Source organism: Muscardinus avellanarius, assembly GCF_963383645.1.
Source record: "Muscardinus avellanarius genome assembly, chromosome: 10".
Lineage (NCBI taxonomy): Eukaryota > Metazoa > Chordata > Mammalia > Rodentia > Gliridae > Muscardinus > Muscardinus avellanarius.
The window spans coordinates 110,551,421-110,578,962 of record NC_137796.1 but is presented as its reverse complement, the minus strand read 5'-3'; the positions used below and the strand labels follow the sequence as shown (position 1 = coordinate 110,578,962).

General features: G+C 52.2%; 1 protein-coding gene across 2 annotated transcripts in view; it reads right to left on the bottom strand.

Annotated features, from left to right (window-relative positions):
- Positions 1-654: 654 nt before the first annotated feature.
- The window catches only part of CREBBP (CREB binding lysine acetyltransferase), a gene marked incomplete at both ends in the record, with an annotated part of 162,171 nt that continues 135,283 nt past the window's right edge, over positions 655-27,542 (bottom strand). For both annotated transcript variants that reach the window (XM_080702425.1, XM_080702426.1), the window contains 13 exons: positions 655-2,826; positions 4,638-4,919; positions 5,034-5,195; positions 8,127-8,294; positions 8,395-8,560; positions 9,507-9,620; positions 10,962-11,108; positions 11,401-11,551; positions 14,223-14,290; positions 14,557-14,634; positions 19,438-19,494; positions 21,605-21,685; positions 27,230-27,318. In XM_080702425.1, coding sequence (XP_080558551.1) covers positions 655-2,826; positions 4,638-4,919; positions 5,034-5,195; positions 8,127-8,294; positions 8,395-8,560; positions 9,507-9,620; positions 10,962-11,108; positions 11,401-11,551; positions 14,223-14,290; positions 14,557-14,634; positions 19,438-19,494; positions 21,605-21,685; positions 27,230-27,318 — 3,735 coding nt within the window. The remainder of the gene's footprint in view (positions 2,827-4,637; positions 4,920-5,033; positions 5,196-8,126; positions 8,295-8,394; positions 8,561-9,506; positions 9,621-10,961; positions 11,109-11,400; positions 11,552-14,222; positions 14,291-14,556; positions 14,635-19,437; positions 19,495-21,604; positions 21,686-27,229; positions 27,319-27,542) is intronic.

Below are 27,542 nucleotides of genomic sequence, written 5' to 3'. Positions count from 1 at the left end.
ATCATCCCTATTTTTGTCTAAAACCAGTTTTATCAGAGAAACAAAGCAACAATTTCTACATCTGCAAGACAAGAGTTTGGCGTACGCCAGCATGTATAGATAGATGTGTGGGTGTGTACGTGTGTGCACGCGGAGTCAACTCCTATCGTCCAGGGGTAATACTTGGAGACGCCCACAGAGTTCACTATAGAAAAAAATCTTCCCGCAACATCAGTTATCGGGATACATTATAAGATGCATTATTTCAGGAACCAGTTTCTGAATATTATTTTTTCTTCTCACTTTTAAACATAAATGTTTAAAGTCTTGAAAATACAAATAAAAAATATGAATATAATGAACTTGTTTTTCCCATTAAAAAAAGGTATGAGCCATCAGCAATGACAAAAAAGAATCCAAACTACCCCCCTCCCCCCAAAACAAAAACAAAACGGAAAAAAAAAAAAGAGAGAGAGAGAGACCAGATATTTAAATCAACTGGTTTTTAACAAAAAATATATTCTTTGTATTGTTTCTTTAAACATCAATCCACCCTTCCATGGCTTGGAAGTCGCAGTTCCATCTAGGAATAAAAAAGGCCTAGACGCCTGGATTTTCAGTACAAAAGGTCCAAGAACATGAAAGGGGAAAAAAAAAAGTGATGCTCTCATAATGCTACAAACCCTCCACAAACTTTTCTAGCGTGTCTCCCGTGGTGTCACCGACCAGGGCCAGTTCACTGGACAGTGCGCTCCTGCTGGGAGTATTGAGCTGGGGGAGCATTGCACTCTGTTCGGGGTTCCCCAGGTGTCCCTGATCCATGGAGCTGGCCATGGTGACTGCGAGTCCGGGGTGGGGGGAACCAGTCTGGGGCGAGACATGGTGTGGTGAAGGCTGGGGCTGTATCCGTGGTGACGGGCTGGAATGTGGAGGCTGGGACTGGGGCCGCGGAGACTGGACGGGGGCTGGAGACCGCACCTGGTTACTAAGGGATGTGGCAATCTGCTGGCCGGGGAGATGCGAGGCCTGCGGCTGTCCTGAGAGCATGTGCTGCTGGGGGCTCATGGGGTTCGGTTGGCCAGGGGACCCGATCTGCTGCTTCATCTGCTGCTGCTGCAGAATCCGCTGCTGCAGGGCCTGCTGGATGTTTGGGGTGCTGTCTGCCCCGAGCCCAGGCTGCCCCATCTGGCCGAGTTGCCCCATCTGAGCAGCCATCTGGCCCATGGAGCTGCCCTGGAGGGGGAGATGCTGCTGCATGCGCTGCTGCTGCATGGCAGGGGCGTAGCCTCCGGGTCCTTGTGGCTGCTGAAACTGGCCGTGCCCGGCCATGCCTCCGGCCATGCTGGCACCGCCTTGCTGCTGTTGCTGCTGCTGTTGCTGCTGCTGTTGCTGCTGCTGCTGCTGCTGTTGCTGCTGCTGCTGCAGCAGCTGTCTTCTGAGCATCTCTCGGTACTGCGGGTTCATACTCGCCATGTTGGGGTTGTGTCCCGGGTTCATGATGTTCAGGGCCTGGCCCTGGGGGTTGAGGCCTCCCATGGCCTGCTGCTGTGGAGGCACGCCAGGCCGCGGCACCCCGGCCTGCATTGCGCTCTGCAGGTTCTGCAGGCTGGGCTGCTGGTGCATGCCGGGCTGGGGCTGCATGCTGGGCTGGGACTGGAGTCCGGGCTGAGGCTGCATGCCAGGCTGACTGGCCACATACTTGGCTGTGCGCTGTTTGATGAAAGCTGCCATTAGCTGCGGGTTTGACTTGAGGATGTTCAGCACCTGCTGCTGCTGCTGAGGGGAACTGGGTGACTTCAGGGTCCGTAGCAGGTCCTGCAGGGCGCTGGGCGAAATGCTCCTGGGTGGCTGCACGCTGGGCATCCGAGGCCCGGCCACAGCTGCCTGGGCCTGCATGGACATCACAGGCCTAGGCATGCCTGGCATCGGCTGCTGCTGGGGCATGGGGGCCTGTTGCCACTGCCCCGGCGGCATGCTGGACATGACTGGACCACTGACCTGGCTGGGTCGGGGCACGCCGAGGCCCACGGGCGCCATCTGGCTCCCCGGGGTCCCCATGCCCGCGCGTCCCGGGGGCACGCCGTTGTTGATGTTCACCCGGTACAAGTGCTGCTGCTGCTGGGCCTCCCGCTCGATCTGCCGGGCGGCCTCCACCGCCGCAGGTGGGGGCTGGGCAGGGGGCGGCGGGGCCTGCACTTGGTTGGTGGGCTTCCCGGCAGACACCGTTGTGGGGGGCTGAGTCCGGGCCACGGCGGGGAAGCCGGCTGGTGACATGCTCACAGGCGAGGGCTGGGGCTGGGTGGGGGGCTGCGGCGTCTGGGGCGTGCTGGGCTGCTGCGTGGGAGTCCCGGGCGGTGCTGAGGTAGGAGAAGGCAAACTCTGCTGAGGCACGTTGCGGGTGTTCATGGTGGCCATCCGCCGGCGCATGAGCTGGGCCTGCTGCAGGCGGTGCTGGATCTGCTGCTGGCGGAGCTTGTGTTTGATGTTGAGGCAGAAGGGCACGGGGCATTTGTTTTCTTGGCAGTGCTTGGCGTGGTAGCAGCAGAGGGCGATGAGCTGCTTGCACACGGGGCAGCCGCCGTTGGTCTTGCGCTTGCAGCCCTTGGTGTGCTGCACCACCCGCTTCATCTTCTGGCAGGAGGGCAGAGAGCAGTTGGCGTTGCGGCACTGGCAGGCGTGGACCAGCGACTGGATGCAGCGCTGGATGCTCAGGCGCCGAGACTCCTGGGGGCTCTTGGACTGGGGCTCGCCCTGGCTGCTGCCCTCGTCGTCCAGGCCCAGGCCCCACTTCACCATCTTGTGAGTGTGGCTCTTCGTGTTGTAGCAATTGATGCAGAGGTCGTAGTCCTGTAGACAAGGACAGGGACAGGCCAGCATCAGCACAGCTCCTGGCATGAGACCACCGGCCGCCGCCCGCCCCCACCACGGGCTCGGAGGTGCCCCGCTCGAGTCAGCCCCAGGCTCCTGAGCAGAGGCCGCCCACCCCGCTGGCCTGCCTCCGCTGCTAAGGCAAAAGCGTCAGGCCCTGCGCCATCCCTCCTGCTCTAGGGATGCGGGGCCATTTCCTCCAAGCTCCACCAGAGGCCGGGGACCTCTCTCCCAGGACACAGGCCTGAGCGAGCCGCAGCGCACCAAAGGGATCTTCAGCAGTGAAGTCAAGCAGCTGAGACGCAGAGAAGCTGCAGAACGTGGCCCTCGGACAGGTCTAAGAATTGCCCACAGAAAGGACATGAAAACCTCAGGACTAGAAAAATAGAAGGCAGAGGGGGCTGGAGGAGGATGAAAAACGAAGGCACTTAAAGGTGGGCAAAGAAAGAAGGGCCCAGAGCCAGGCATGGTGGTGCACGCTTGTAATCCCAGCACTGGGGAGGCTGAGACAGGAGAATCGTAGTTCGAGGACAGCCTCAGCTACTTAGTGAGACCTTGTTTTTCTGGGTTTTGTTTGTTTGTTTGCAGGTTTGGGGATGGAACTCGGGGGCATTCGACCTCCAAGCTACAGCCCCTGCCCTATTTTTTATTCTTTATTTTGAAACAGGGTCTCACTGAGTTGCAGAGGGCCTAAGTAGCTGAGGCTATCTGCAAACCACGATCCTCTGGTCTTAGCCTCCTGAATGCTGGGATTACAAGTGTGCGCCACCATACCCAGCAGAGACCCTGTTTCAAAATAAAGTATAAAATAGGTCTGGGAGGGTGGCCCAGAGGTAGAAAGCCCCTGGGTTCCACAGCCTTTGCAAGTCGGTGAGAGTCTTTTTATTTTTTTTTAAATTTTTTTTTATTTTTTTTATTTTATTTATTTATTTATTTTGGTGGTACTGGGGTTCCTGGAAGCCCTTCTACCTCCGGGCTACACTCCCAGACCTATTTTTTACATTTTTATTTGGAAACAGGGTCTCCTAAGCCAGCGCACGGGGCTGGCTTCGAACCTGCGCGATCCTCCTGTTTCTGCCTCCCAAGCGCGGGTGTGAGAGTCTTTTTAAAAAATAAAGAGTAGCCAGGCGTGGTGATGCACGCTTGTAATCCTAGCACTTGGGAGGCTGAGACAGGAGGATTGCACAGGTTCGAAGCCAGCCTCAGCTTCTTAGTGAGGCTTTCAGCAACTTAATGAGACCGTGTTTCGAAATAAAGTATAAAACAGGTCTAGGAGTATAGTAGCCCAGAGGTAGAAAAGCCCCTGGGTTCCACCCCCAGTACCACCCCCCCAAAAAAAGAAGGGCCAGGAAAGCACTGACCCTGACCAGAGCCCACTGGCAACACACAGATCGAGGCAACCCACCAGGCGACAGTGACTGCAAACCCCCGTGGGGGCGAGGGATGAGCGGGGAGCGTGGGCTGTGTGAGCATCTGTAGACCAGGCATCAGAGGCCGCCGCAGGGCCTGACCCACGAGCGGCAGGGTGGCTGTGCCATCCCAGAGCGCAGCCCAGAGCTCTGCAGAGGGTCCTGCAGGAGCGAGGGAAGGAGCAGGCCAGGAGTCTCCCTGCACCCCCGGGCTCTCCATGAGAGCCTGCCAAGACCAGGCCGCCTGCGCACCAGGCCGTGGCGATGCCGGGCGCAGAGTGGGGAGCCAGCGAAGCACGTGGAAGGCAGCAGGCCCCCGCCTGGCGGGCGGCTCCGCCTCGGGGCGGCGGGCAGGAGGAGCACGCGGGGCGCGGGGCCCACCTCGCACACGGTGCAGTGCCAGCGCGTCTCCACGTGGTGCTTGCACTCGTTGCAGGTGTAGACGAAGCGGTCCTGGCCCTGCGTGTGCAGCTCCACCAGCATGCACAGCGTGGACCACTTGGAGCGGCGCAGGGAGGAGAACTCCCAGTGCTTGTCTCTGGCCAGGGTGAGGAAGGCGTCGCGCCCGTCCATGAGGTCGCAGCTGAGCAGGGGGTCGGGGTCCACGATGGGGGGCAGGGTGTTGATGACGGGCCCAGCGTGCAGGTGGATCACAAAGAAGACCTGCAGGGAGGAGCCGCGTTAGCCTCCGGGCGCACCGGCCGCTCCCGCAGCGCGGAGGCCGCGGAGCCAGCCGCCTCGTGGCGGGCCGAGGGCTGCCCTGGGGCCCGCCGCTACCTCCTTGTGCTTCTCCATGGTGGCGTAGAGCTTCTGGGACAGGTCGCTGGACACGTTGGGCATGCTGGGCTTCTTCTTGTTGGCGCGGCTGATGCTGCTCTTGTTCTTGTTGGTCTTCTTGTTGTTCTTCTTCTTGGCGTTCTTGCTGTCGCCCTGACTGCCCTGCAACCACACACACAGCCGTCAGACAGGCCACCGGCTCCCAGGCCGGGGATGCAGGGAGCCTCGCCCTGGCCAGGCCCGGCCACGCGGCCTGGCAGATGCCAGTTCTTATCTATCGAGCAGGAGTGTGCGAGCTTCCCTCTGCCCCGTCGCTACAGTTCTGCCCCGCGGCACCCAGGAGCCTCGAGAAGGGCTGGAGCGCCCAGTGAGAGTTGCCTGCGAAAGACCCAAGGGAGGAGCGGGCGGGGAGAAGCGGCACCAGCGGGGCCCACGAGGCCGCAGGGGCGGGCGGGGCACCTGGGGCCGCTCTCAGCGGCTGGCCCGCCGGCCCACGCGCGGCACCTCAGGGAGCAGGCTGCGGCCCAGGAGGCTCGCACTCTTCAGCTCAGCGGCTTCCTCTCTGGGAAGAATTCAGCAGTCGTGTGTTTAGAGTTCCAGGTGGAAACGCCACCCAGATGTGGCCCAGCGAACCGTGTGTGCGTCGGGCCCATGCTCAACCTAGGAGCCACCGCTCCGGCCCAGGGCCTTCATTCATGAGACAAGAGAGACAGCTTCTGGGGGCAGGCAGAGGATCTGCCTGCACTCCAGGAAAACTAGGAGCCGGAGACACTGCTGGTGCTGAGAGGAGCCTGAGGAGACGGGACTAAATGTCACCAGAGCCTGGGATGGGACCTTGGACATAAAAGGGCGGTGAGGTAAAGACCGAGGCAATCACCACGCCTGGCCGATTGGGAGGCTGAGACAGGAGGATCGCAGGTTTGAGGACAGCCTCAGCAACAGTGATATTCATCAACCTAGTGAGACCCTGTTTCAATCTAAAAATAAAACAGGGCTGTTCCTGGGTTCCATCCCCAGTACCAAAACTAGAACACACAAAAACAATATTGGCTTATTAACTGCAACAACCACACCACAAAAAAAGATGCTAGGAGCAGGAGAATTTGGGAACTGGAGTATTCTGGCGCAGTCTGGTCTATTTTTCTGTATGTCCTAAAACTGTTCTATTAAATATGAAGTTTTCTTTTTTTCTTTATAGTACTGGGGATTGAACCCAGGGCATTCTACCTCTGAGCTATAGCCCCAGCCCTATTTTGTTTTTTAATTTTGTTTTTGGTGCTGGAGATTACACCCAGGGGCATTCTACCTCCAAGCTATACCCTCAGCCCTATTTTTTATTCTTTATTTTGGAACAAGGTCTCACTAAATTGCGGCGGGCCTCACTAAGTAGCTGAGGCTGGTCATGAGCCCAGATTCTCCTGTCTCATCCTCCCAAGTACTGGTATTACAAGTGTGCGCCACCATGCCTGGCTCATGAAGACAATTTTTAAGAAACTATGAAAGCCAGGCGTGGTGGCGGACGCTTATAACCCCAGCATTCGGGAAGCTGAGACCAGAGAATCGCGGTTCGTGGACAGCCTCAGCTACTTAGTGAGGGCCTCTGTAACTTATGGGGTGTAGCTCAGAGGTAAATGCCCCTGGATTTCATCCCCAGATCCGCAAAAAAGAAAAGAGAAAAAAAGAAACTATGACAGAAAGGTTTCACCATACAAAATTTAAAAAATACAGTCAATTTTAAAAACAAGAGCTATTTAGTGAGGCCCTCCACAACCTAGTAAGACTGTTTCAAAATAAAGAATAAGAAATCAGGCTGGGGTGTAGCTCAGAGGTAGAAGGCCCCTGGGGTCCATTCCAAGTACTGCACAACATTTTTTGGGGGTGATCATCCAGAGTACCCCCTCAGCCTCAGAGCTTTACTACTCTGCAAATTTATCTCTGTATGATTTCTCTTTCCCAAAGTTGGGGTAACACTAAGGAAGATACATCCTGTTTTTCCCCACTTAACAATTCTCGCAAGCATTTCTCCACTTCCGTGGACTTCAGAACCTGCCCTTTCGTGGCGAAGCAGCATTCCACTCCAATGCTGGCCATACTGAGATTAACCTGGGTCCCCAAGAAGTCAACTGCCACCCACCATGTCTAAACTGGACACAAACAGGACGGGACTCTACCCGCCAACACGCTACCACTGGCTGAAGCCCTCGTCTACCGGGTCCGCTGGGCAGCTTTGTTGCCCTCCAGCCTGAAACCACCTTCCACAGCGGCAGGGCTACCCTGACTCTGGGGCGGTGGCACAGCCTCCCATCCTGAAGTAAGCCGCCTCCCACCCTCGGTAGGCCGATGCTGCCCACCGCCCGGGGCCTGGCCGCACAGGCACTCAGGTCACCGTCAGAGCTGGGCACCACAGGGCCGGCTGTAACTGAGACTGACCAGGGTCACCCTGCGGCAGCGGCAGCCGCAAGACTGCGGGCTCGGCCCCACGCGCCTCCTTCATCCGTGGTCTGTCTCATCCCTCACCACGCTCGTCCCACGCCCTGGGACTGTTGCTCCCCGCACTGTGCTGAATGTGCATCCACACCTGCGGCTCCAGCTGGACGAGCCCCGCCATCGCACGCCTGCCCCAGGGTCTCCCTCGGCATCTTCTGTGGGGGGATCTGGCTCTCAGGGCCCCCCCAGACACCAGCCCGGCACGCGGCTCCCTGCCTGCCCCCAGGCCCCCTCTCCCAGGCGCCAGGCCTGGGCTCTGCTCTTCGCCTCCAGCTCTGTTCTCCGCAGAGCCCCACCATCTCGGCGCTACGACGCTGCCCAGGCCCTTCCCACTCCTCCTACTGGGGCAGGATGGAGTCCTGCTTAGTTCACACCACACTGCCTGGTACAACAGGGACCGGAATACTGAACAGGTGGAGCCAGAAAGCCACACCAAGGGGGAGCTGCCTGAGCCAAGCAGCTTTTGCCTTCCTGCCACCGACAACAAGGCTTCCCCTCTCCTCCCCCAGGAAGCCCCTGCACACACTGCAGGCAGGCAGGCAGGCCCTCCACCGCGCGCCACCCCAGCGCGCCCTGCCAGGGAGGGGAGGGCGGGCGGGCCGGCACCTCGGGGGCCTCGCTGGCCGCAGTGCTCTCCTCTTTCTTCCTCTCCTCCTCCTCTTGCTCTAGCTCCTTAATGCTTTCTTCCAACACGTTGGGCCAGAAATCACCCTCAAAATAGGGCAACTCCTTGGCACTCGTGAGCCTGTCTTCAGTGGCTTGCTTGAAGATGTCCTGGAAAGGAGCAGATGCGTGGTGAGGCGGCCTGAGGCCCGGCAGGCACGCGTTTTGTCAGCCGCGGCCGCCGCCGCCGCTGCCTTTAAGCACTGGGTACCTTGTAGTCATGAATGATCCGCTCAGCGAACGCCTTGTCCAGCATCTTCTTGTACCACTCCTGCAGCCGCTTTGGTTTGGGGATCTTCTGGTCAGGGGGGTGGCAATGAAAGATGTAGTCATCGCCTTCACTTGGGGGGCAGGCCCAGATGTGCCCCGTCACATACCTGAAGAACACACACACAGGGGTCAGCGAGGCCGTGCCCGATACAGCTGAGCGCCAGGAACCAAGGCAAGGGAGAAAGAAAAACAAATCACCCCAATTCTTATGTCAGAAACTGTAACACACTTAGGTTCCAAGCCAGTGTGCTGGGGGAGAGACGGATGAGGAAGCTGTCGCTGCGGCAGCGGCCCTGGCCCTACCCTTCCCTGGCCGGGGTGCATGTGCTTGGGGCCCTGGCGGCTGGTCAGAGCAGGGGCCGTGCCCCCGATGGCTGCACCTTGCAGCCGTGCGCTCCCGCAGGTTTGAGAAAGCAGTTCAGCTGAGCCTCTAAAGGTTAATGTCAGATGACTTGCATTCATTCTGTTTTGATCAAAAACCACCAGCCCTTTCAAGTTTGGGAAAGGAACGTGGTAGATCTGGAATATAAAAGCAAAGTCAGAAGAGGTGAGGCACAAGAGACAGGCACTGCCGGGTGCTCCTAGAAAACACCAGAGAAGACCAATGGCTGGGGCCAGGGGCTAGAGGAGCAGGGCCTGGTGCAGAGGAGGCGCAGCGGTCAGCGCACAGGGTGCAGGAATCAAAAGGGGTGCAAAGGCTCGGCAAAGGACCCACGGGCAGGGTTGTACTGTTGTTCAGGAAAGTCACTGAGCACTCCTGGCTCGTAAAGCAGAAACAGGAAGATTCCGACATACATCAACGATGCCTGGATAAAGCGGGAAGAGGGAGAAGCCAGCCAAGGCAGGTGAAGCGCTCGCTCTGCGCCCACCCGCAGAGTCAGGCGGGCGTGGCTGCCGCGCCGTGGAAAGGAGGCCCGGGAGACTCCTGAGTGGACTCCAGTGTTAGAAATAAACATACAATCTCAGTGGAAGAAACCCTGATTACTTCACAAAATAGACCTATACAGAAAAGTGAAGTTCTCATCGGTTCTGAATCATTTAATCCAAACTCACCCCAATTTCTTCACATATTCTAGGTATCCAATAAGGATCTCGTGGTAAACGGCTGTCCGGAGGCATCGGGGCCGGAAGAAATGAATACTGTCCAGGTAAGAGATATACACACGCCTGCGGGGATACAATTTAAACTCAGAGCGTCTCTCAAGCTTGAAAGCAGATACCAGCTTCCAAACCAACCTCTGGATGCTCTTTGTTTTGAGGCATCAGGATGGAACCTAGGGCTTTGTGGATGATAGGGAGTGCTCTAACGCTTAATTGGCCTCTAAAACTTTTAAAACTTTAAAACTTTTTAAAAATTTGAGACTGATCGTGCTAAGTTGCTTAGGCCAGCCTCAAACTTGTGAACCTCCTGCCTCAGCATCCCCAGGCGCTGGGCTGCAGCTATACACCACTGCACCTGCACAGGCTTCTTTTTTTTTTTTGGTGGTACTGGAGGTGGAACCCAGAGGCTTTCTACCTCTGGGCTACACTCCCAGACCTATTTTATACTTTATTTGGAAACAGGGTCTCACTAAGTTGCTGAGAGCCTCACTCAGTAGCTGAGGCTGACTTCAAACCTGCGCGATCCTCCTGTCTCAGCCTCCCAAGCGCAGGATTACAAGCGTGCGCCACCACGCCTGGCTTGACAGGCTTTGTTTTTGTTTTTTTGTTTTGGTGGTACTGGGGTTCCTGGAAGCCCTTCTACCTCCGGGCTACACTCCCAGACCTATTTTATTTATATATTTTTATTTGGAAAAGGGTCTCTTAAGCCAGCCCAGCTGGCTTCAATTCTGTGCGATCCTCCTGTCTCCGCCTCCCAAGTGTGGGGATTACAAGCATGCGCCACCATGCCCGGCGACAGGATTTGTTTCGATAGCAGTTATAATGGTCACATCCAGACCCCCAGACAGAGCCCATGCTAACCAGGTTACAGACACTTCACCTGAACAGGTGCATCCAGCTGTGCCTGGGCCTGGTTCCCAGGGTGACCTGCCTTGTTAAGACAGAGACACCAGCAAACGAGGGCCCATGAAAACTCACACCAAACGTGTGCCACGGTCATCAAGACCTCCACCCACTTCCCACTAGTTTAGAGGAAAATAAGACCAACTGATTGGTTAGCTAACTGAAGCTTAATTTATTTTTATTTTTAGTTTTTGTTGGCACTGGGGTTCCTGGAAACCCTTCTATCTCTGGGCTACACTCCCAGACACCTATTTTTTATATTTCTATTTGGAAACAGGGTCTCCTAAGCCAGCGTGGCTGGCTTCGAACCTGCATGATCCTCCTGTCTCTGCCTCCCAAACGCGGGGATTACGAGCGTGCCCACCACGCCCATCTAGCCTTAATTTATTTTAATCCAGTACCAAAGCACACAGGGGCCTCTGAGACACCTGCGCCTTGGTCTGTTTGCACCCAATGCACACAACACGTGAATGACATACGCTGAGAAGAGAGATGGAAGGCTACCTTGTGTTTGGCGGGGGGCAGTCGGAGCCGTATTCCTGAACGTGCATTCCAAAAAAGCACACGTCCACTCCGTCAATTTCCTCAAAAGCAAAGAGCGCTTTGGTTCGGTAAGGAAAAGATTCAGACATTTCGCCAGAATCCACAAACCTACAAGGAAAGCCAAAGTCTGGTGTTGGCAGACGTCACCGTCTACAAGGTACTTTTGCTCTCAGCCGGGTGAATGCAGGAGAGCCAGGCTCAGCGTGGCCGCCACGGCCCGAGCGCCCGAGCTGTGGTTCCGTTCTTCCTGACCCTGCTTGCTGGACCCGGGATGTGGGGAGGGCTGGCTGCACATGCTGGCCGCCTCGGCACACCATGGTGCTCAAAGGTCTGGCAGGGAGAGGCCTGGCCACGCAGGCGAGGGGACTGCTCCGCCGCGTTTGGGGAAGAGCACACCAACCGTGACTTCATTCCCGGCTTGACCTCCACGGTCTTGTCCGAGCTGGCCACCACTCTGACAAAAACCTCCCCGGCTTCAGGGTGATTCTGGCGCCGCAGAAACTTGTTCACTCGGTCTTCCAAGTGGTTTCCCAACCGCGTGGTCTGCAACCCTACAAGCCCAGAAGGAGCAGTGAGAAGGCTGGACGGCCCACCTCTCCCCAGCTCCACGGCACTGAGGGCCGACACCGCCGGCCTGCCCGCCCGCCCGCCGGGAAGGGCTCATCTGTGCTGTGCCTGCTTCCCAGGGTCGGTGGACCGCGGTCTGCGCGCCGAGCCTGACGGCTATCCACTTGTCGAGAGGTTTGCGTCTTTTTCTAACACAAAGCACCACAAGAGTCAGAGATGGCCCAAACGTCCTCAGGACTGAGAAGATAGGCTGTACGGAGCCAGGACCAGGAGTCAGGCGGGGCCTTCCCTGCCCCTCTTTCTTCCACCCCAGCCTCTGGGAAACCCCAGCCTGTGTGCCACGGCCTGTCCCGGCCCTGGAGTTCTGCTGGGCGGAAGGCTGCTGTGTGGCTGACCGGCCTCCCAACAGTCTCCGCGGCCTCACCAGCTGGGCTGCTTCCGGCCCCAGAAGCACACTTTAGTAACTCTACCAGGGAAGGGGATCATGGCCGAGCAACGGGGAAGGGATGGTGTGGGCACACTCAGTGGCCAGGCCCCGCACAATCCAGGGACCACTGGCCAAGCCTCTGTGCTTTGGGAGCACCCCATCACTGAGAGGGAGGCAGGGCAGGTGTGGGTCAGTACCCAGCGCTGCCCCTAGCCTTCCACCCGATGAGGAGGCCTGTCTTCCCCAGCTCTTTTTTATATGAAACCAGGTCTTTCCAAGTTACCATGAGCTACCCTCGGGCCTGCAATACTCCTGTCTTAGCCTCCCAAGTACTGGGATCACAGGTGCGCATCACTGAGCTGGCCAGGTTCCTTCTTTTACCTTTTTGGTGCTGGATGTGGAAACTAGAGACATTCTACTGAGCTCCACCCCAATTATATTTTATTGTTTTGAAACAGGGTCTTGCTAAGATGCAAAGGGACCTTGCTGAGTTGCTGCGGCTGGCCTCGAACACGTGATCCTCCTGTCTCACCTCTCAAGTACTAGGATTCTACGGGTGAACGAACAGGCCCAGCTCAGCAAACTCTATTCTATACGCTGACGCACAGCGCCCCTCTGTGCATCTACATGCAGTTCTCAGTAGGGCTGCAGCAAAGGGACTTGCAGGATGTGCTGCCGCTCCTGCGGAGGCCCCTCGGGCTTTTCCCACTGCTGCTGAGCTGGTGTGTTAGTGGGGATGGCACCCAGGGCTACTCTGCCTCAGAGCTACACCCCAGCTGAATCAGGGTCTCACTAAGCTGTGAAAGGCCTCGCTGAGTTGCTGAGGCTGGCTTTGGACGTGCCATTCTCGCCAGAGTCTCCCAAGTACTGGGATTAAAGGTATGCACCAGCATGCCTAGCTCTAAGTTTTGTTACCCAGTGAGGTGGCTTCTAGTTCAGACCCACAGCAGACAGGGACTCAAAAAGCACTTAATCCCGCCGGCGTGGTGGCGCACACTTGTCATCCCAGCATTCGGGAGGTTGAGACCAGTGGATCGCAGTTCGTGGGCAGCCTCAGCTACTTAGTGAGGCCCTCTGCATTTAGTGAGACCCTGTTTCAAAATAAAGAATACAAAATAGGGCAGGGGGTGTAGCTCAGAGGCTGAACGCCTCTGCGTTCCAACCCCAGACTCAAGCAAAAAAAAGAAAAAAAGAAAAAAAAAGGCACTGAATCTGGTGTATACACGCACGTGTGCACACACTCATGATCTACTGACAAATCTCTTAGAATTTATGAAGTTCACTGTCTAAGCTTTCTACATTTTCACTGAAAACATAGACTTGTCATAAAAACTGGCTTTCATATAAGGATTAAGCCAAATGATACTTGTATAAAAATACAAAAAGATCTATTTTATTTGTGAGACTGGGGATTTAACCCAGGAGCCTTCTACCTCTGAGCTATACCCTCAGCCCTATTTCATTATTTTCAAAAGGGCCTCACTAAGTTGCTGGCTGTGAACCTGTAATCCTGTCTCAGCCTCCCAAGTACTGGGGTTACAGATGTGTACCACCATGCCCGGCTAGGATTTAAGTATAAGAAAAGAAAAACACAAAGTATTAGAAAACAACTGTCAGATGAAAATCTTTGACAATTTAGCTTAAAAACCACATCATACCCAGCTTGGTGGCATATACCAATAATCACAGTACTTGGGGGCCTGAGACAGGAAGACTGTAGGTTCGAAACCAGCTTCAGCAACTCAGTGAGGCTCATATCAACTTAGCAAGGCCTTGTTTCCAAATAAAAAAATAACATAGGGCTGGGGTATCTTAGAGGTACACTGCCTCTGGGTTCAATCCCCAGTAAATAAAAAAGAACAAAGAAACCAATAAACAACCAACAGAAAACCAACAAATAAAACCACATGTTGAGGGGTACCAAAGGAAGGTCAGGAAAGTCTTAACAAGTTCTAAAATCTCCAGTCCAAGAAACAGAGCTTTTCTTTTTTCTTTTTTTTGCGGGTTTGGGGATGGAACCCAGGAACATTTGGCCTCCGAGCTACTCCCCCTGCCCAATTTTTTTTAATTCTTTATTTTGAAACAGGGTCTCACTGAGTTGCAGAGGGCCTCACTAAGTAGCTGAGGCTGTCCGCAAACCGCGATCCTCCGGTCTCAGCCTCCCGGATGCTGGGATTACAAGCGTGCGCCACCACGCCCGGCTAAACAGAGCTTTTCTACTAACTTACTCTTAGCACTGAATTTGTTTTCTTTTCGAGGTCTGCCAGTTTTCTTCAAGCAGTTGTCACACACGAAGCTGCAAAACAAATAATGGGCGTGATCAGATTATATTCAACGGCGTATGTTGCCAAACCGACGAGATACAGCATTCAAATCCGCTGCTGGCAGCTGAAGTCACATCACTGCAGAGTGAAGAGGCAGACGCTTTGATTCTACAACTCCTAAGGCAGGCGCACACTGGTGACAAACTTAGAACCGACTGCCGTTCCCCTGTTACTGAGTCCTTGCTGACAACAATGAACACAGGGCCACAGCAGCCCCCCCCCACAGGAAATCACTCACCCCGAAGGCCAAATGATGTCATAGTGCAGAACGCAAATCTGATGCATCTTCCGGCCACAGTCCTTGCAGTCAACGAAACTGGGAGATAAAGAAATAGCACAGTTGCACACCAGCCCCAAAGATGCAGTGTCAGGAGGACCCCCGTGTACACACAGTCCTGCGCTCTGACTTACTCTGTGTGTTTGTGGACTGGTCCAGCTGGGTTCTTTTTTGTTTGTTTTTCGGTACTGGAGATGGAACCCAGGGGCATTCTACCTCCCAGCTATGCCCCTCAGCACTATTTTTTATTCTTTGTGGTTTTTTTTTTTTGTGTGTGTGTGTGTGTGAGGTACTGGGGGTGGAACCCAGGGGCTTTTCAACCTCCAGGCTACACTCCCACACCTATTTTATACTTTATTTGGAAACAGGGTCTCACTAAGTTGCTGAGAGCCTAACTCAAGTAGCTGAGGCTGGCTTCAAACCTGTGCGATCCTCCTGTCTCGGCCTCCCGAGCGCGGGGATTACAAACGTGTGCCCGGCTTATCCTTTATTTTGAAACAGGGTCTCACTGAGTTATAAAGGCCTCACTAAGTAGCTGAGGCTGTCCGCGAACCACGATCCTCCTGTCTCGGCCTCCTGAATGCTGGGATCACCAGTGTGCCCACCACGGCCAGCCCGTGTGTTCTACAATGGCGTCCCTGTGGCCTCCCGCAGGACGGTTTTCTCCCTGTCAACGCAGGGCTTCAGTCCTTTCTCCCATGTTCCCTTTGCAACCAGAAATTCTCTCTCTTTTTTGGTGGCATTGAGGATTGAACCCAAGGATATTCTATCTCTGAGCTACACCCCGACCCTACACCCCGACCCTATTTTATTTTTTATTTTAAAACAAGGTTTTGCTAGATCTCTACACACTGGCCTTGAACCTACAAGCCTCCTGTCTCAGCCTCCCAGGTGCTGAGATTACAGGTATGTTATCACAGTGCCTGGCTAATATGTCTTTTCTCTCTCTCTTTCTCTCTCTCTCTCTCTCTCTCTCTCTCTCTCTCTCTCTCTCTCTCTCTCTTGTGACACTCAGGATGAAACCCAGGGGCATTCTACCTCCGTGCTATATACCTCCAGCCCTATTTTTTAATCTTTATTTGGAAACAGGGTCTCACTGAATTGCAAAGGGCCTCACTTATTAGGAGCCGAGGCTGCCCTCAAACCGCGATCCTCCTGTCTCAGCCTCCCAAATGCTGGGATTATAAGTATGCGCCACCACGCCTGGCTCTTTTCTTTTTCGTACTGGAGTTTGAACCCAGAGGCATTCTACCTCCCAGCTCCAGCTCCAGCACTTGCGAGGCTGGCGATGCCCTTGTTAAGTTTCTAAGGGGGGCTTCACACCTGCGATGCTCCTGTCTCAGCCTACCAAGCGCTGGGGCTACAGATGCAGCCACAACTCTGGGCAACACTTGCTCTTAGGTCTGTTAGGATCACACAGGGAAGTGGCCAGGTGAGAGCAGCCGCTGGGCCCGAGGCACAGGAGGCAGGAAGCTCACGCCTGGCAAGCTGACCAACTTCATCTGAATATGCAGTGGCATAGGAGGCTGGCCCTGCCGTTCCTCCAAGTCGTTCCCAGTGTTCTGCGGAGCCACAGCCATGCTCAACTAGGCCCTGCCACCCCCAGATCCTGAACACCGAGCGCCCAGGGCTCAGACATCGCCACATCCCTGGGAGACTCAGGACCTGAGGAGGACTGTGGCTTACTCTTCCGGAAGGTGCCCTGCTCCAGAGCCCTTACCCCTCCATGCTGTGCGGGCCTTCAGCTGCCGCCCACCCTAACACAGCCTGTTCTTTGGGGCACACGCACAACACCGCCAAGCAGTGGGGCACTAATACTCTGCCACCTGCCCACAGCCTCGCTGCACGCACGTGGCCGCCCTGGGCCTGCGCCCCTCCTCCCGCACCGGCTCACCCCACCCTGCCAGCGCTGCCTGCCATCTCAGCAAGTGAGCCCACCCAAGCGGGCTGGCGGCAGGGCTCCACTTCACGCCGGAAGTGGGAATAGACAAACAGGCCACGTGCTCGGGACCTGTGGTAAGCACTTCTGAATCCCCCCATTACTATGGGCCACACGGCTGCTCCCCGAAGCCCCACGGCGTGGCTTTTCCACCTCCAAAAGCTCCTGATTCGGTTCCAGCCTCCACTTCTTGCCTGGGTCCTGTCTGAAGTCTCCTAATGAGCTCCGCTATTAAAGATCAAAGTATTTTCTGGTCAATTCATCTCCCAGATTCAGGTAACGATTCTATACCAGAAACCAGTGCCGTTCTTCAAAATCTCCCCGGCACATGCAGCATAAAGTCCTTCATCCAGGGCCCTGCCCAGGTGGGCCTTCCCTTCCAGGCCAGGCACACCCACGACTCCGGGTGACCGGCTCTTTGCTGAACCTCCTGTGTTCTTTTGTTCCTTTGTGTCTAGAATGTTCCGCCCCTCCCCCCAGCACCTGCTTCCACACAGGTTTCGCCTTTTCCAGGAATCTGGTCCTAACCCTGGCGGCCACACCGCTCAGCGAGGGCCTCACCTCTGGGACCACTTTCACAGCCCCAGGTCACCTGCACTATAACTCACGTTATAGAGAGTTGCTCAGACACAAATAACTCAGAGGAGGAGCCCTCTCTACTCACCAACATATCCCACTGCCTAGAATCTAGTATATGAATTTATATTTAAAATTGGAAAGTGAATATAGATTGTGAGGGAACCAGAAAACCCTGCACAGGAGGACATGGTGGGAAAGGGAGGTGGGGAATTAGGAAAAATCCAGTGGTCATTACAGGCATGGGCGGTGCCTGGGGAAGTCTCTGAATGTGCCGGCATCTCACCACCACCGCCCTGCTAATGTCCCACCCCTGGGTACCAGGGCGTAGGACTGAGCAACCCGCCCCACGGTGAGGGCAGGTTCTCAAATGTGGTCTCCACAGGAAGCCTGTCTTCCATCAGAGCAGCTGAACTCCCTGGAGCAGGGAAGCCAGGAGCCAAAGGAGAGAAAGGCCTGCCTCTCGGCCCAGGACATGCCCCAGGCCACACTGAGGTCCCGAAGCAGCCCCACACGGGCGCCCATCAGTACCCCAGCTCTGAGGGGCCTCTCAGGATTCTGTGCACACCTGACTGAAGGGTGGCTACCACACCTGGAGGTACTATGAAGCCTTTTTTTCTTTTGGTACTAGGGATTAAAGGCAGGGGCATTCTACCCCTAAGCTATACCCTTGGCCCTATTTTGTATTTTTAATTTTGAAACAGGATCTCACTAAGTTGCTGAGGCTGGCCACGAACCTGTGATCCTCCTGTCTCAGCCTCTCAAGTACTGAGATTACAGGCTGAAGTCATTTATTTATTTATTTATTTGTTTATTTATTGTGGCACTGGGGCTAGAACCCAGGGGCATTCTACCTGAGCTATACATCCAAACCCTAATTTTTTAATATATATATATTTATTTATTTATTTATTTATTTATTTATTTATTTATTTATTGGTGGTACTGGGGGTGGAACCCAGGGGCTTTCTACCTCTGGGCTATACTTCCAGACCTATTTTTTATTTTATTTGGAAACGGTCTCACTAAGTTGCTGAGAGCCTCACTAAGTAGCTGAAGCTGGCTTCGGGCCTGTGCGATCCTCCTGTCTCAGCCTCCCAAGCGCAGGAATTACAAGCGTGCGCCACCATGTCTGGCTTTTATCCTTTATTTTGAAAGAGGGTCTGAGTTGCAAAGGGCCTCACTAAGTAGCTGGAGCTGTCCGGAACTGCAACCCTCCCCCATCTCAGCCTCTCAAATGCTGGATGACAAGCGAGGCCACCACGCCCGGCTCTGAAGTCTCTTTAGAGAAGCTATCACAAAGCAAATTCATCAAAGGCAGCATTCTCATTACCAAAGTCAGTAAAAAGAACATTAACATTCACGTTACTTAAAAACTCAGGGACATTCTCCCTCCCAGCTACACTCTCAGCCTTATTTTTTAATTCTTTATTTTGAAACAGGTCTAAGTTGTGGAGGGCCTCACTATGTGGCTGCAGCTGGCTGTGAACCTGCGATCCTCCGTTTTCAGCCTCCATGTGCTGAGATGACAAGCACGTGCCACCACACCTGACTACGGTGCTCACTTTTAGAGAGTGGCTCCTTAGGGTTTCTTTCTGAAACTTCCCTTGGAAGAATGCTAGCAATTCTCTACCACGTAGTTTTGCCCATGGTCTCTGAAGAAGCACACTAAAGAGTTTCTTCTTTTATTTTTGGTGGTACTGGGGACTGAATCTAGGGGCACTTTTACCACTGAGCTATAACCCCAGCCTTTGAAATAATATTTTTTTTTCTAGTCAGGATCTTGCTAAGCTGTCCAGGCTGATGTCAGCCTCCCAAAGTTTCTGTCTCAGTCTTCAGAGTTACTGGGATGACCAGCTGTCTTGGTTTCCTTTATTGCAGTACTGGGGGTGGAACCCAGGGGCACTGTACCTCCGAGCTACTCCCCAGCCCTATTTTCTATTCTCTGTTTTGGAAACCGGGTCTCACTGAGTGGCGGAGGGCCTCACTAAGGCTGTCCGAGAGCCGCCATCCTCCTGTCTCTGTCTCCCAAGTACTGGGATTACTCCTGGCCTTGGCATGGTTTCTTAGACACCAATGACCAGAGGTTCTGATGAAACTGAAACATTCATCTAATGTTATCATGGTTAAGATTCAGTAACTGGAGAACATATTACAGAAACATCCTGTTTGTGTTAAAAAAAACATATCTAAAAGATAAATCCACACAAGAAACCCCATTCAGGACAATGTATTTTTAATGTCTTGTCCCATAACCAAATCATAAGGAGTAACTTTCTTGATCTGAAACCACAGTTTGAAGTAAAAAGAAGTGGCTATAGACTCACGGTTCAGGGTCTAAGGTATCATTTTTCTTCTTTTCAAATTGATCCTTGGAAATAGTCCTTGTTACATAAGAGAAAAGAGAAAATAAGAAAAATGTTAATCAACTAATATTTCTCTTTGGAGTATTAACTATTGGGTCTTTGGAATACTGAATACCTAGTTCTTCAAATAATAAATGATAGTCATCTGAAATCTCTAGATATAATGAAGATAAAACTTAATTTCCCAGAAAGTACAATCCTTTATCTTTCCATATATTCCGCTATCATTTATTTTCCACAGATTTTCTTTCTTGGAGTATTTCCCTCAAACTACTAGCAGATTTACTCCAAGATTCCATTAAGGCTAGTTTTCATAAAGGACAGCCAAACTGTGTTGAGATTCAGGCCCATTAAGTCAGTCAAATGTATAGGTGAACGGTTACGGGTTCCAACTGACACCACCACCACCACCACCCTAAACCCATTTCCTTAGTGCAGTGAAGCCAGCATCTACCGGGGATACTTTTACTCTGAAAACCTGGGCCCTTGGGTTTCTCCTCCCTTTTTGTCAAGGTCACTGTAAATGTGAATTACTTTCTTCTTCAAAGAATTATACAACCTGATTATTGTGTATTATTTTATTTTTAACAGGTACACATAAACATAAAAGTTGTATGTATTAATGAGGTACCATGTAATTTTTTAAGGGGGGTGGTATTGGGTAGTGCCCCCCCCCATGCTTGGAAAACACTGAGCTATACCTCCAGCCTTTTAAAAAAAATTGTTTTTGAGACAGGGTCTAAACTAAGTTGTGATCCTCCTGTCTCAGCCTCCTCAGTTGGTCTTTGGGATTCCACTTGTGTGTTACCACCTCTGGCAACCAAGTATTTGATACAGGGATACATTAAGCAATGTTTAAATCAGGTCAAACATATTTATTTCCTCAAAAAAATTACCATTTATCTGTGGTGAAGGCTTCCCGAAACCTTTCTTTTAGCTCTGGAATGTACAGGACACAACTGCTCCTTACAGCAGTCACTGCGCCACCAGGCCGGCGCGCCTCGCTCCCGTCTCACTGTCTTACACTCACCAGTCGGTCTTTCCCCATTCCCTCCCCACAACCCAGCTATTACCCTACAGTTAGACCAAATAATTAAGATCACAGGGAAGCAGTGATAAATCAAACATGGAGAGCTTCCGCCATGGTGGCGTGTCTGTGGTCTGAGCTGCATGGACGCGTCTGCACCACCGCAAGCTGCTTCTCCAGCAGAACCTTCTTGCTAACTTGGCCAGAAGCAGGGAAGTCTGGGAACCCAGTTGGGAGAAGAGAGCCGCGAAGCTGGCGGCTAGGGCAGGCGCGCTGGCCGAAGGCCCCGAGGGTTTCAAGCGCAGAACGAGCTGGGCAGCCAATGCGCAGGCTCCCCTTTCGCGGGCCTATCTGGCTACTCTTCCACTCGGAGACAGTTCTGCTTAGACCAGAAACGAGGACGAGGAGTGCTAGTCTCCCTAGTCCACAGGCGCTCATGGCCGGGAGGAGGGGGTCAGCAGAAATGGAGGGCGCACACAGAGCTCCCTTTATGCTACGGCCACTTCTTTTCTTCTTGTTGTTTCTGCAGATATGGGGATGGAACCTGGGAGCACTCTACCACTGAGTGAGAGAGCCCCTGCCGGGTCTCGCTCAGTGGCCCTGCTGGCCTCTACCCTGCGGTCCTCCTGCCTCAGCCTCTGTAGTCCCTGGAGCCAACTTGCCACTGCCATTTCTGTGAACAGGGATACCTGGGTTCTTAAGTGAAACTGAAAATGTACAACTTCCCCAAATGGGGACTTCCTTTCCCTTTCTTTCCTTTTCTGTTCTCTGACAGGGTCTTGCTGTGCTGCCCAGGGTGTTCTCAAACTCCCAAGTAGCTGGGCCTCAGGTGCGTGCCATCGTGCCCAGCTCAGACAGTTAAGAAGAGAGAGGGCTATCCTGTTCCGGAGAGATCACCAAGCTACAGCCGGAATGCAGAGCCGGCGCTGCTGCTGGGCCAGTACAGGAGCGTCTTTACGTCCGTGACTGCGTGTAGACACGTTTACATGAAATACAGGCACAGTTCACGTGATGAGAACCCACGCTACACAAGAGTGGAAACGACACGCTCTGGCTTCCCTTTTAACCAAGGCAGGGGAAGCAGGACGAGGAGGTACTTACGTCTGAGGTTGCGAAGGGTCGTCACCCAGGGTCACATTCTCGCCCTGGATCTCTGTGAAACACTTCTCACAGAAATGATACCTGTCAGCAAGAAGGCCATACTTGGGTGAACTGGTCCATCATAACACACAGCCACCCAAGCAACGGGCCACCAACCAGAGCGGGCAGAGCACCACGACGAGGGGGCGTTGTTGGTTGATTGATGGGTCAGTGAGGACAATGGAAGGGCCGGGAGGGGCAGGGTTAGAGAGAGGGTGGGACAGACGCACAGACAGAGTAAGACACACACACCAGACAACACAGAGCAGAAAGCCAAGGCAAAGCATCGGTTAGCATTCGGTCTCATCGCACACGGCACAGGCCGTCATCGCTGAGGACGGCTCGGCGGCCCCGAGACGCGCGCGCTCTCAAGCGGCTAATACCGGGCTTGCACGGAGTCCGAATTGAGGAATCCGAATTTTGTTTTAAAATCAAATACAACGCCAGGGCTTCAGATGGAGAATTTACTTTGAACACTCTGACAAAAAGCCTTATAAAAGCAATTTAAACTGAAAGAGCTTTATTTTTCAAAATGGAAAATTTATGCTTGTCGGCAGCTCAGAGGTTTCATTTCTGATGTTAAGCCAGATCCTTAAATGTGTGTTAATGTCAAGCACCCAGGACTGGTTTGAATTTTTTCCTGTTATTTTTCTCAAGTTAATCACTCAGTTAATTGTGTTACAATACAAATGAAACCAAATCCATTTTCTGGACAAACATTTAACAGAAATGCGGTCGGGGTCAAAGACTTTCCAGCCATTTATTAATAGAATATATGGAGAAAAATTACGATATATTGTATAAATACAATATATGTAAATCCATGAACAATCTTAAGGACTTTTAAGATTCAGTTCTAAGCTCTGGTTTAAAGTTTTGGCATGGGGACCAATTATTCATCGATCCCAAATTCTTGGCGAATGGCTGTTCGTACTTGGTGGCAACCCAAGTTAAGCAAATTGAGAAATTAATCTTTAAGGCACAATCTGCATTCGAGAAATTATCCATCACCCCAATTTCTTATACGCTAATAACACAGAGCCTGGGCTCAAGCTATCAAGAACGATTAAAATACAAACTATTAAATGTTTGGAAAGAACATGAATGAGAAATCAACAAAAACGCAGGCGGATGCTGCCTACAACAAGATGAGCACACGAGAATACCGTAAAATACACAAGCCGTGTGGAGGTGAAGCGCAAGCAAAGCAGCGGGCACGGAGCGGCGAGGCAGCGAGCGGGGTTCAGGGCTCAATGCCCCGCGGACGGGATGCAGGAGGGTTAGGACTGAGGACGCCACGACGAGACCCGGGCCAGCGCGGAGTGGGGCGCGCTCAGCTCCAGGCCGTGGGCCCAGCAGCCCCGCTCCGGTCTGAATCAGACACATCAAGCTCCGCCCGGCTGCAATTCACTAACCCACGTGGTCAGCAAATGTAAAGCATGAAACTCCGGCGCATGCGCGTCTGAGGGCATCCCAGTTTCCACACTGGGTTGATGAGGAGCAGGGCAGGTTCACTGCGGGTCACGGCTGGGTTACAGTACTTTCTCTCTCTCCCTCTTTTTTTGCAGCATCGGGGATGGAACCGAGGGGTGCTCTACCACTGAGCTATATCCTTAGCCCTCTTTAGTTTTTATTTTGAGATAAGGTCTTGCTAACGTGCACAGACTGAACTCAAACTTGAGGTTCTCATGCCTCAGCCTCCAAGTTCTTGGGATCACAGGCACGCGGCACCGTGCCCAGCCAATAATAGTTTCTTGCAAGGGCTACTTAATTTTGGAGCAACTCAATACATCCTGCCAAGATTTACACCCAGTGAGGAGGAGCAGATAGGTTAACATTGTTTTCACATATATTTCTCTCTCTCTCTCTCTCTCTCTCACACACACACACACACACACACACACACACACACTCACACACACACAATCACACACACACGAACAAACTACAGCATTATTCCAGTCATCGCGATTTCGTAAATATTCTAATGGACTCTTAGGATCATATATTAAAAACAATTTCTACATGGAGGCGGGCATGGCCATCACTGACAAGAAACAATTAAATAAACTTCAAACTGATTTAGTGGCAGTGAAAACAATGCAAAACATCCCCACCATGCCCACTATTTCTCTTTAAAAACAACTGAGCTTAGAATTAAGCGCTCCATTCGTCACCCAGACGGAGCACTGCGGGCCGCTGAGAAGAGGGTGCTGGGCAGTTTGAAATGGCATCACCACCCAATCCCAAGGGGCTCTCAGGGGCTTTAACATCCTGGGCAAGTCCTTGCTCTTAGCCAAGTAGGGCACTGGAGCCCAGCCACATCCAGGAAATGAGAGCCACGAGCCCGCCATGTCCCAAGGGGGGAAACTGAGGCAGAACGAAGCACTGTGGTGGAAGTGCAGGCCTGGAGAGGCCGGGGGACCCTGAGCTCCCTACGTGTGGCCAATGCCCAGCCTGGAGAAGCTCAGGGCCAGGAGTGGAAGGAACAGCGTGCAAACGGACTCCTGCGTCTGTCCCGGCACTGCCGGAGGAACTGCAGAACCAGCCTGTTCCTGGCTAAGAGGGTAGCGGGTGGGGTCTGGAGAGGAGAAGACTGAGATGACCTGTCCATGGGTGGCCGACGTCAACGCCAGAATGCCTCTACCCCCTATCCAGCCCAAAGTCTACTCTCCCTGGAGATGAAGGTTCAGAAACTCACTTTTCAACCAGAAAAGCCTAGATAACACTGCCTCATGCGAAGGAAGCGGCTTGATGAGTATGGAATTGCGAAGAAGAAAGTTGGGGTAGCCCAATGGCTGCCCGCCCGGCCGCGGAGGCTGCGGAGCAGCCACACTGTTCATAAGGAGCCGTTTAGTATGTGGAGTAAGTTTTCAAATGCAGATTGTTCTAAGAATCCAGTCAATACATATGAGTAGCTGGGACATCTATAGATAACTTCTATATTATCTACAGATAATTACTGGAAAAGCCGTAACAGTTTTCCCAACATGAATTACTTCCAAATTTTCAAAGCACGAGAACAAGTGAAAATGTAACCGCACACTCGATCATACATTAGGGTTTCACTTGTTTCAATAAAACTTCTGTTGTTCTAAGGGTCCAAATAATTTAGTGTAAGTGACATAAACAAATATTGGTAAGAACACTATAGTGTTCAGAAATACTCAGAGTTGAGACCAAAATGCAAGCAGGGAGAAAGTTCACCACAGGACTGGGCCACTGTAGGCTAATGGGCTCGAGCAGTGTCCAGAGAGCACGGAGGCTCGCCACGCTCTTGCAAGGTAGCATTCAGTGGACACGCCTTTGCATGCATTTCCACTCAAGAAAAGTATATCACTTTTGTTTAGTAAAAGCTAAGTTCTATGTAGAAATAAAATCGGACATTTTGGAACATTGCTGACCGTCCTGTTTGCATTCCACTGACAGTCTTCTCTGAGATCAGCAGTAGCCCAGGTCCTTCCTTCCTGTCTATAATCAATCAAGCAGCCAATGTATCTATCCGAACTTGGGGATATTCTCTGAGCTACAACACCCCCAGCCTTATTTTATTTCTTTATTTTATTTTTATTTCTTTATTTTATTTCTTTATTCAGTCTCCCAAGGAGTGGGATTGCAGGCACGTGCCACCATGCCCGGCTCCTATCAATCATATTTAACTTTAATTCCTTTCAACATTGTGGCCAAAATCTGTGCAAGTCAGCAACTGTAGGGTCCCCAAAGACCCAATAGCAGTAAAACTAACAATGAAAAGGCCTCAAACGTACTCCACTTTTCCTTTTAGATCAAAACCATGCTGCCTAACAAAGGAACAGGGGCAGCATTTTTCGTGAGCAGGTGTAGTTCCTGTTAACCTGTTCTCCTAAGACACCGTGACTTATTTTGCTTGCCCCATCAACAGCCTTCGATTTCACTCACACACAGAATGAGAGTGGACGGCGTGGCTGTTGGGTAGGATGCTGTTGCTCCTGTGTCTCGGATGAGGTTACTTTGATATACTGTGGGGTGTGCTGAGGGTCACGGGGCTAAAACTGTAAATGCAGGGCCAGAGCTGCTTATTAGGGAGGGACTCCATTATGAAGGGGCCATGGCATCATTTTAAAGTTTGCCTCAAAAACACTTTTATTGATAAAAGGTGATGGTCAGGCAGAAATTAAACCCTGAGTGTTAACCTGCTCTCGCAGGACATTGGTACATCCTGCACTTCCAGGACGGCTCTGTTGCTGGGCCAGCAAGGCACAGGAGGGAGTCTCTCGAGACATTTTTGTGTCAACAGATCTTGTGTGTGTGCATTCTACCTCTGAGCTACCCAGTCCTCTTTTATTTCTTATTTTGAAACAGGGTCTCACTAAGTTGCAGAAGGCATAAGTTGCTGTGGCTGGCTGTGAACCTGTGATCTTCCTGTCTCAGCTTCCCAAGTACTGGGATTACAGGCATGCACTACCATGCTCAGCATATATATATATATATATATAGTGGTACTGGGGTTCCTGGAAGCCCTTCTACCTCCGGGCTACACTCCCAGACATATTTTATACTTCTTATTTGGAAGCAGGGTCTCTTAAGCCAGCGTGGCTGGCTTCGAACCTGCGCGATCCTCCTGTCTCCGCCTCCTAAGCGCCCCGGCTAATATTTATTTTTTAATATATAGGATGCGAGTTATTATTATTATTATTTAGTTGTAATCTTTTATTTTTGCAAGTTATTATTTTAAACATGATTATATTCTCTTAAAAAATAACTGGAAGAAAAATAATCTCAAAATTCCAAATTTGTCAGGCCCATGTGTGCACCTTTGAACAAATGACAAAATCCTTCTTATTTATTTTTACTGGGGGTTGAACTCAGGGGCATTCTACCTCTGAGCTACATATAAGATCCGTGTTTTGTTTTGTTTCAAAATAGGTTCTACGTAACAGAGGGCTGGCCTGGAACTTGCGACCTTCCCATCTCAGACTCCCAAGTACTGGGATCATAGGCGTGTGCCACCATGCCCAGCTAAACCCTCTTTTTTGAACTATTAGAATACGTGAAATTACTTTGGCCCCCAAAGAGCAAAATAATCAAAACACCAAACTCTAAAACTGACATTTAATACTTGAACTTAAGTCAAAGAAATAGATGCAAAGCTCTCTCTTCGTCTCATAAAGGCTCCAGTTGCTGACAATTTTTAACTAAGTATCTTGAAAAAGGCATTTGAGCATTTATCAAGAGTTACTTCCAGCTTCCGCCTCTCTTACAGTGTTACCCACCCTTCCTTCCCTCCCTCCCTCTGGATGGACCCGAGACGTCCTACCTCTGAGCTACACCCCAGACATCTTTTATTTTCAAACAGGGTCTAAGTTGCTGAGGCTACCTAACCCAAAGTAGTGTGGCCAGTGGTTTTGAGATTAAAGTCTTACACTATACAATATGCTGTAAAATTGGAAGCCCATGGGCCTGTCTGCGTGACCAAGAGACACTGAAATTGAGGCACTTTTCACTGGAACTCCAGGAAAGAAATAACGCATGCAGGCTACAACCAGGTGAGCTCGCCTTGCCCCGAGGCCGGCCTCTGCCTGGCGCGCGGGGACTGCTGATGCTTACCTATTCTGATAGCTGTAGTAGGCTGCATCCCGAGGAATGGTACACAGCTGCTTCCCATAGCAGCACAGAGTTTGCGGGGAAAACTCATACTGCAAAAACAAAGAGAAAACACTAAGGATACAGTCCACTCACCCTCCTGAAATAGCTTAGTCTACTATGAAGAGTTAGCTGTCACTAGTAAGTTATGTTAGGATATTAGGTAATTTTTCCAAGATATTTCTGAATTAAATGCAACAGGATTAGGGTAGCTCTGCCTCGAAGAGACAAGCAAGACGAGGCAGGTAAAACGAACAAAGGGCAGCCAGAGAGGCTT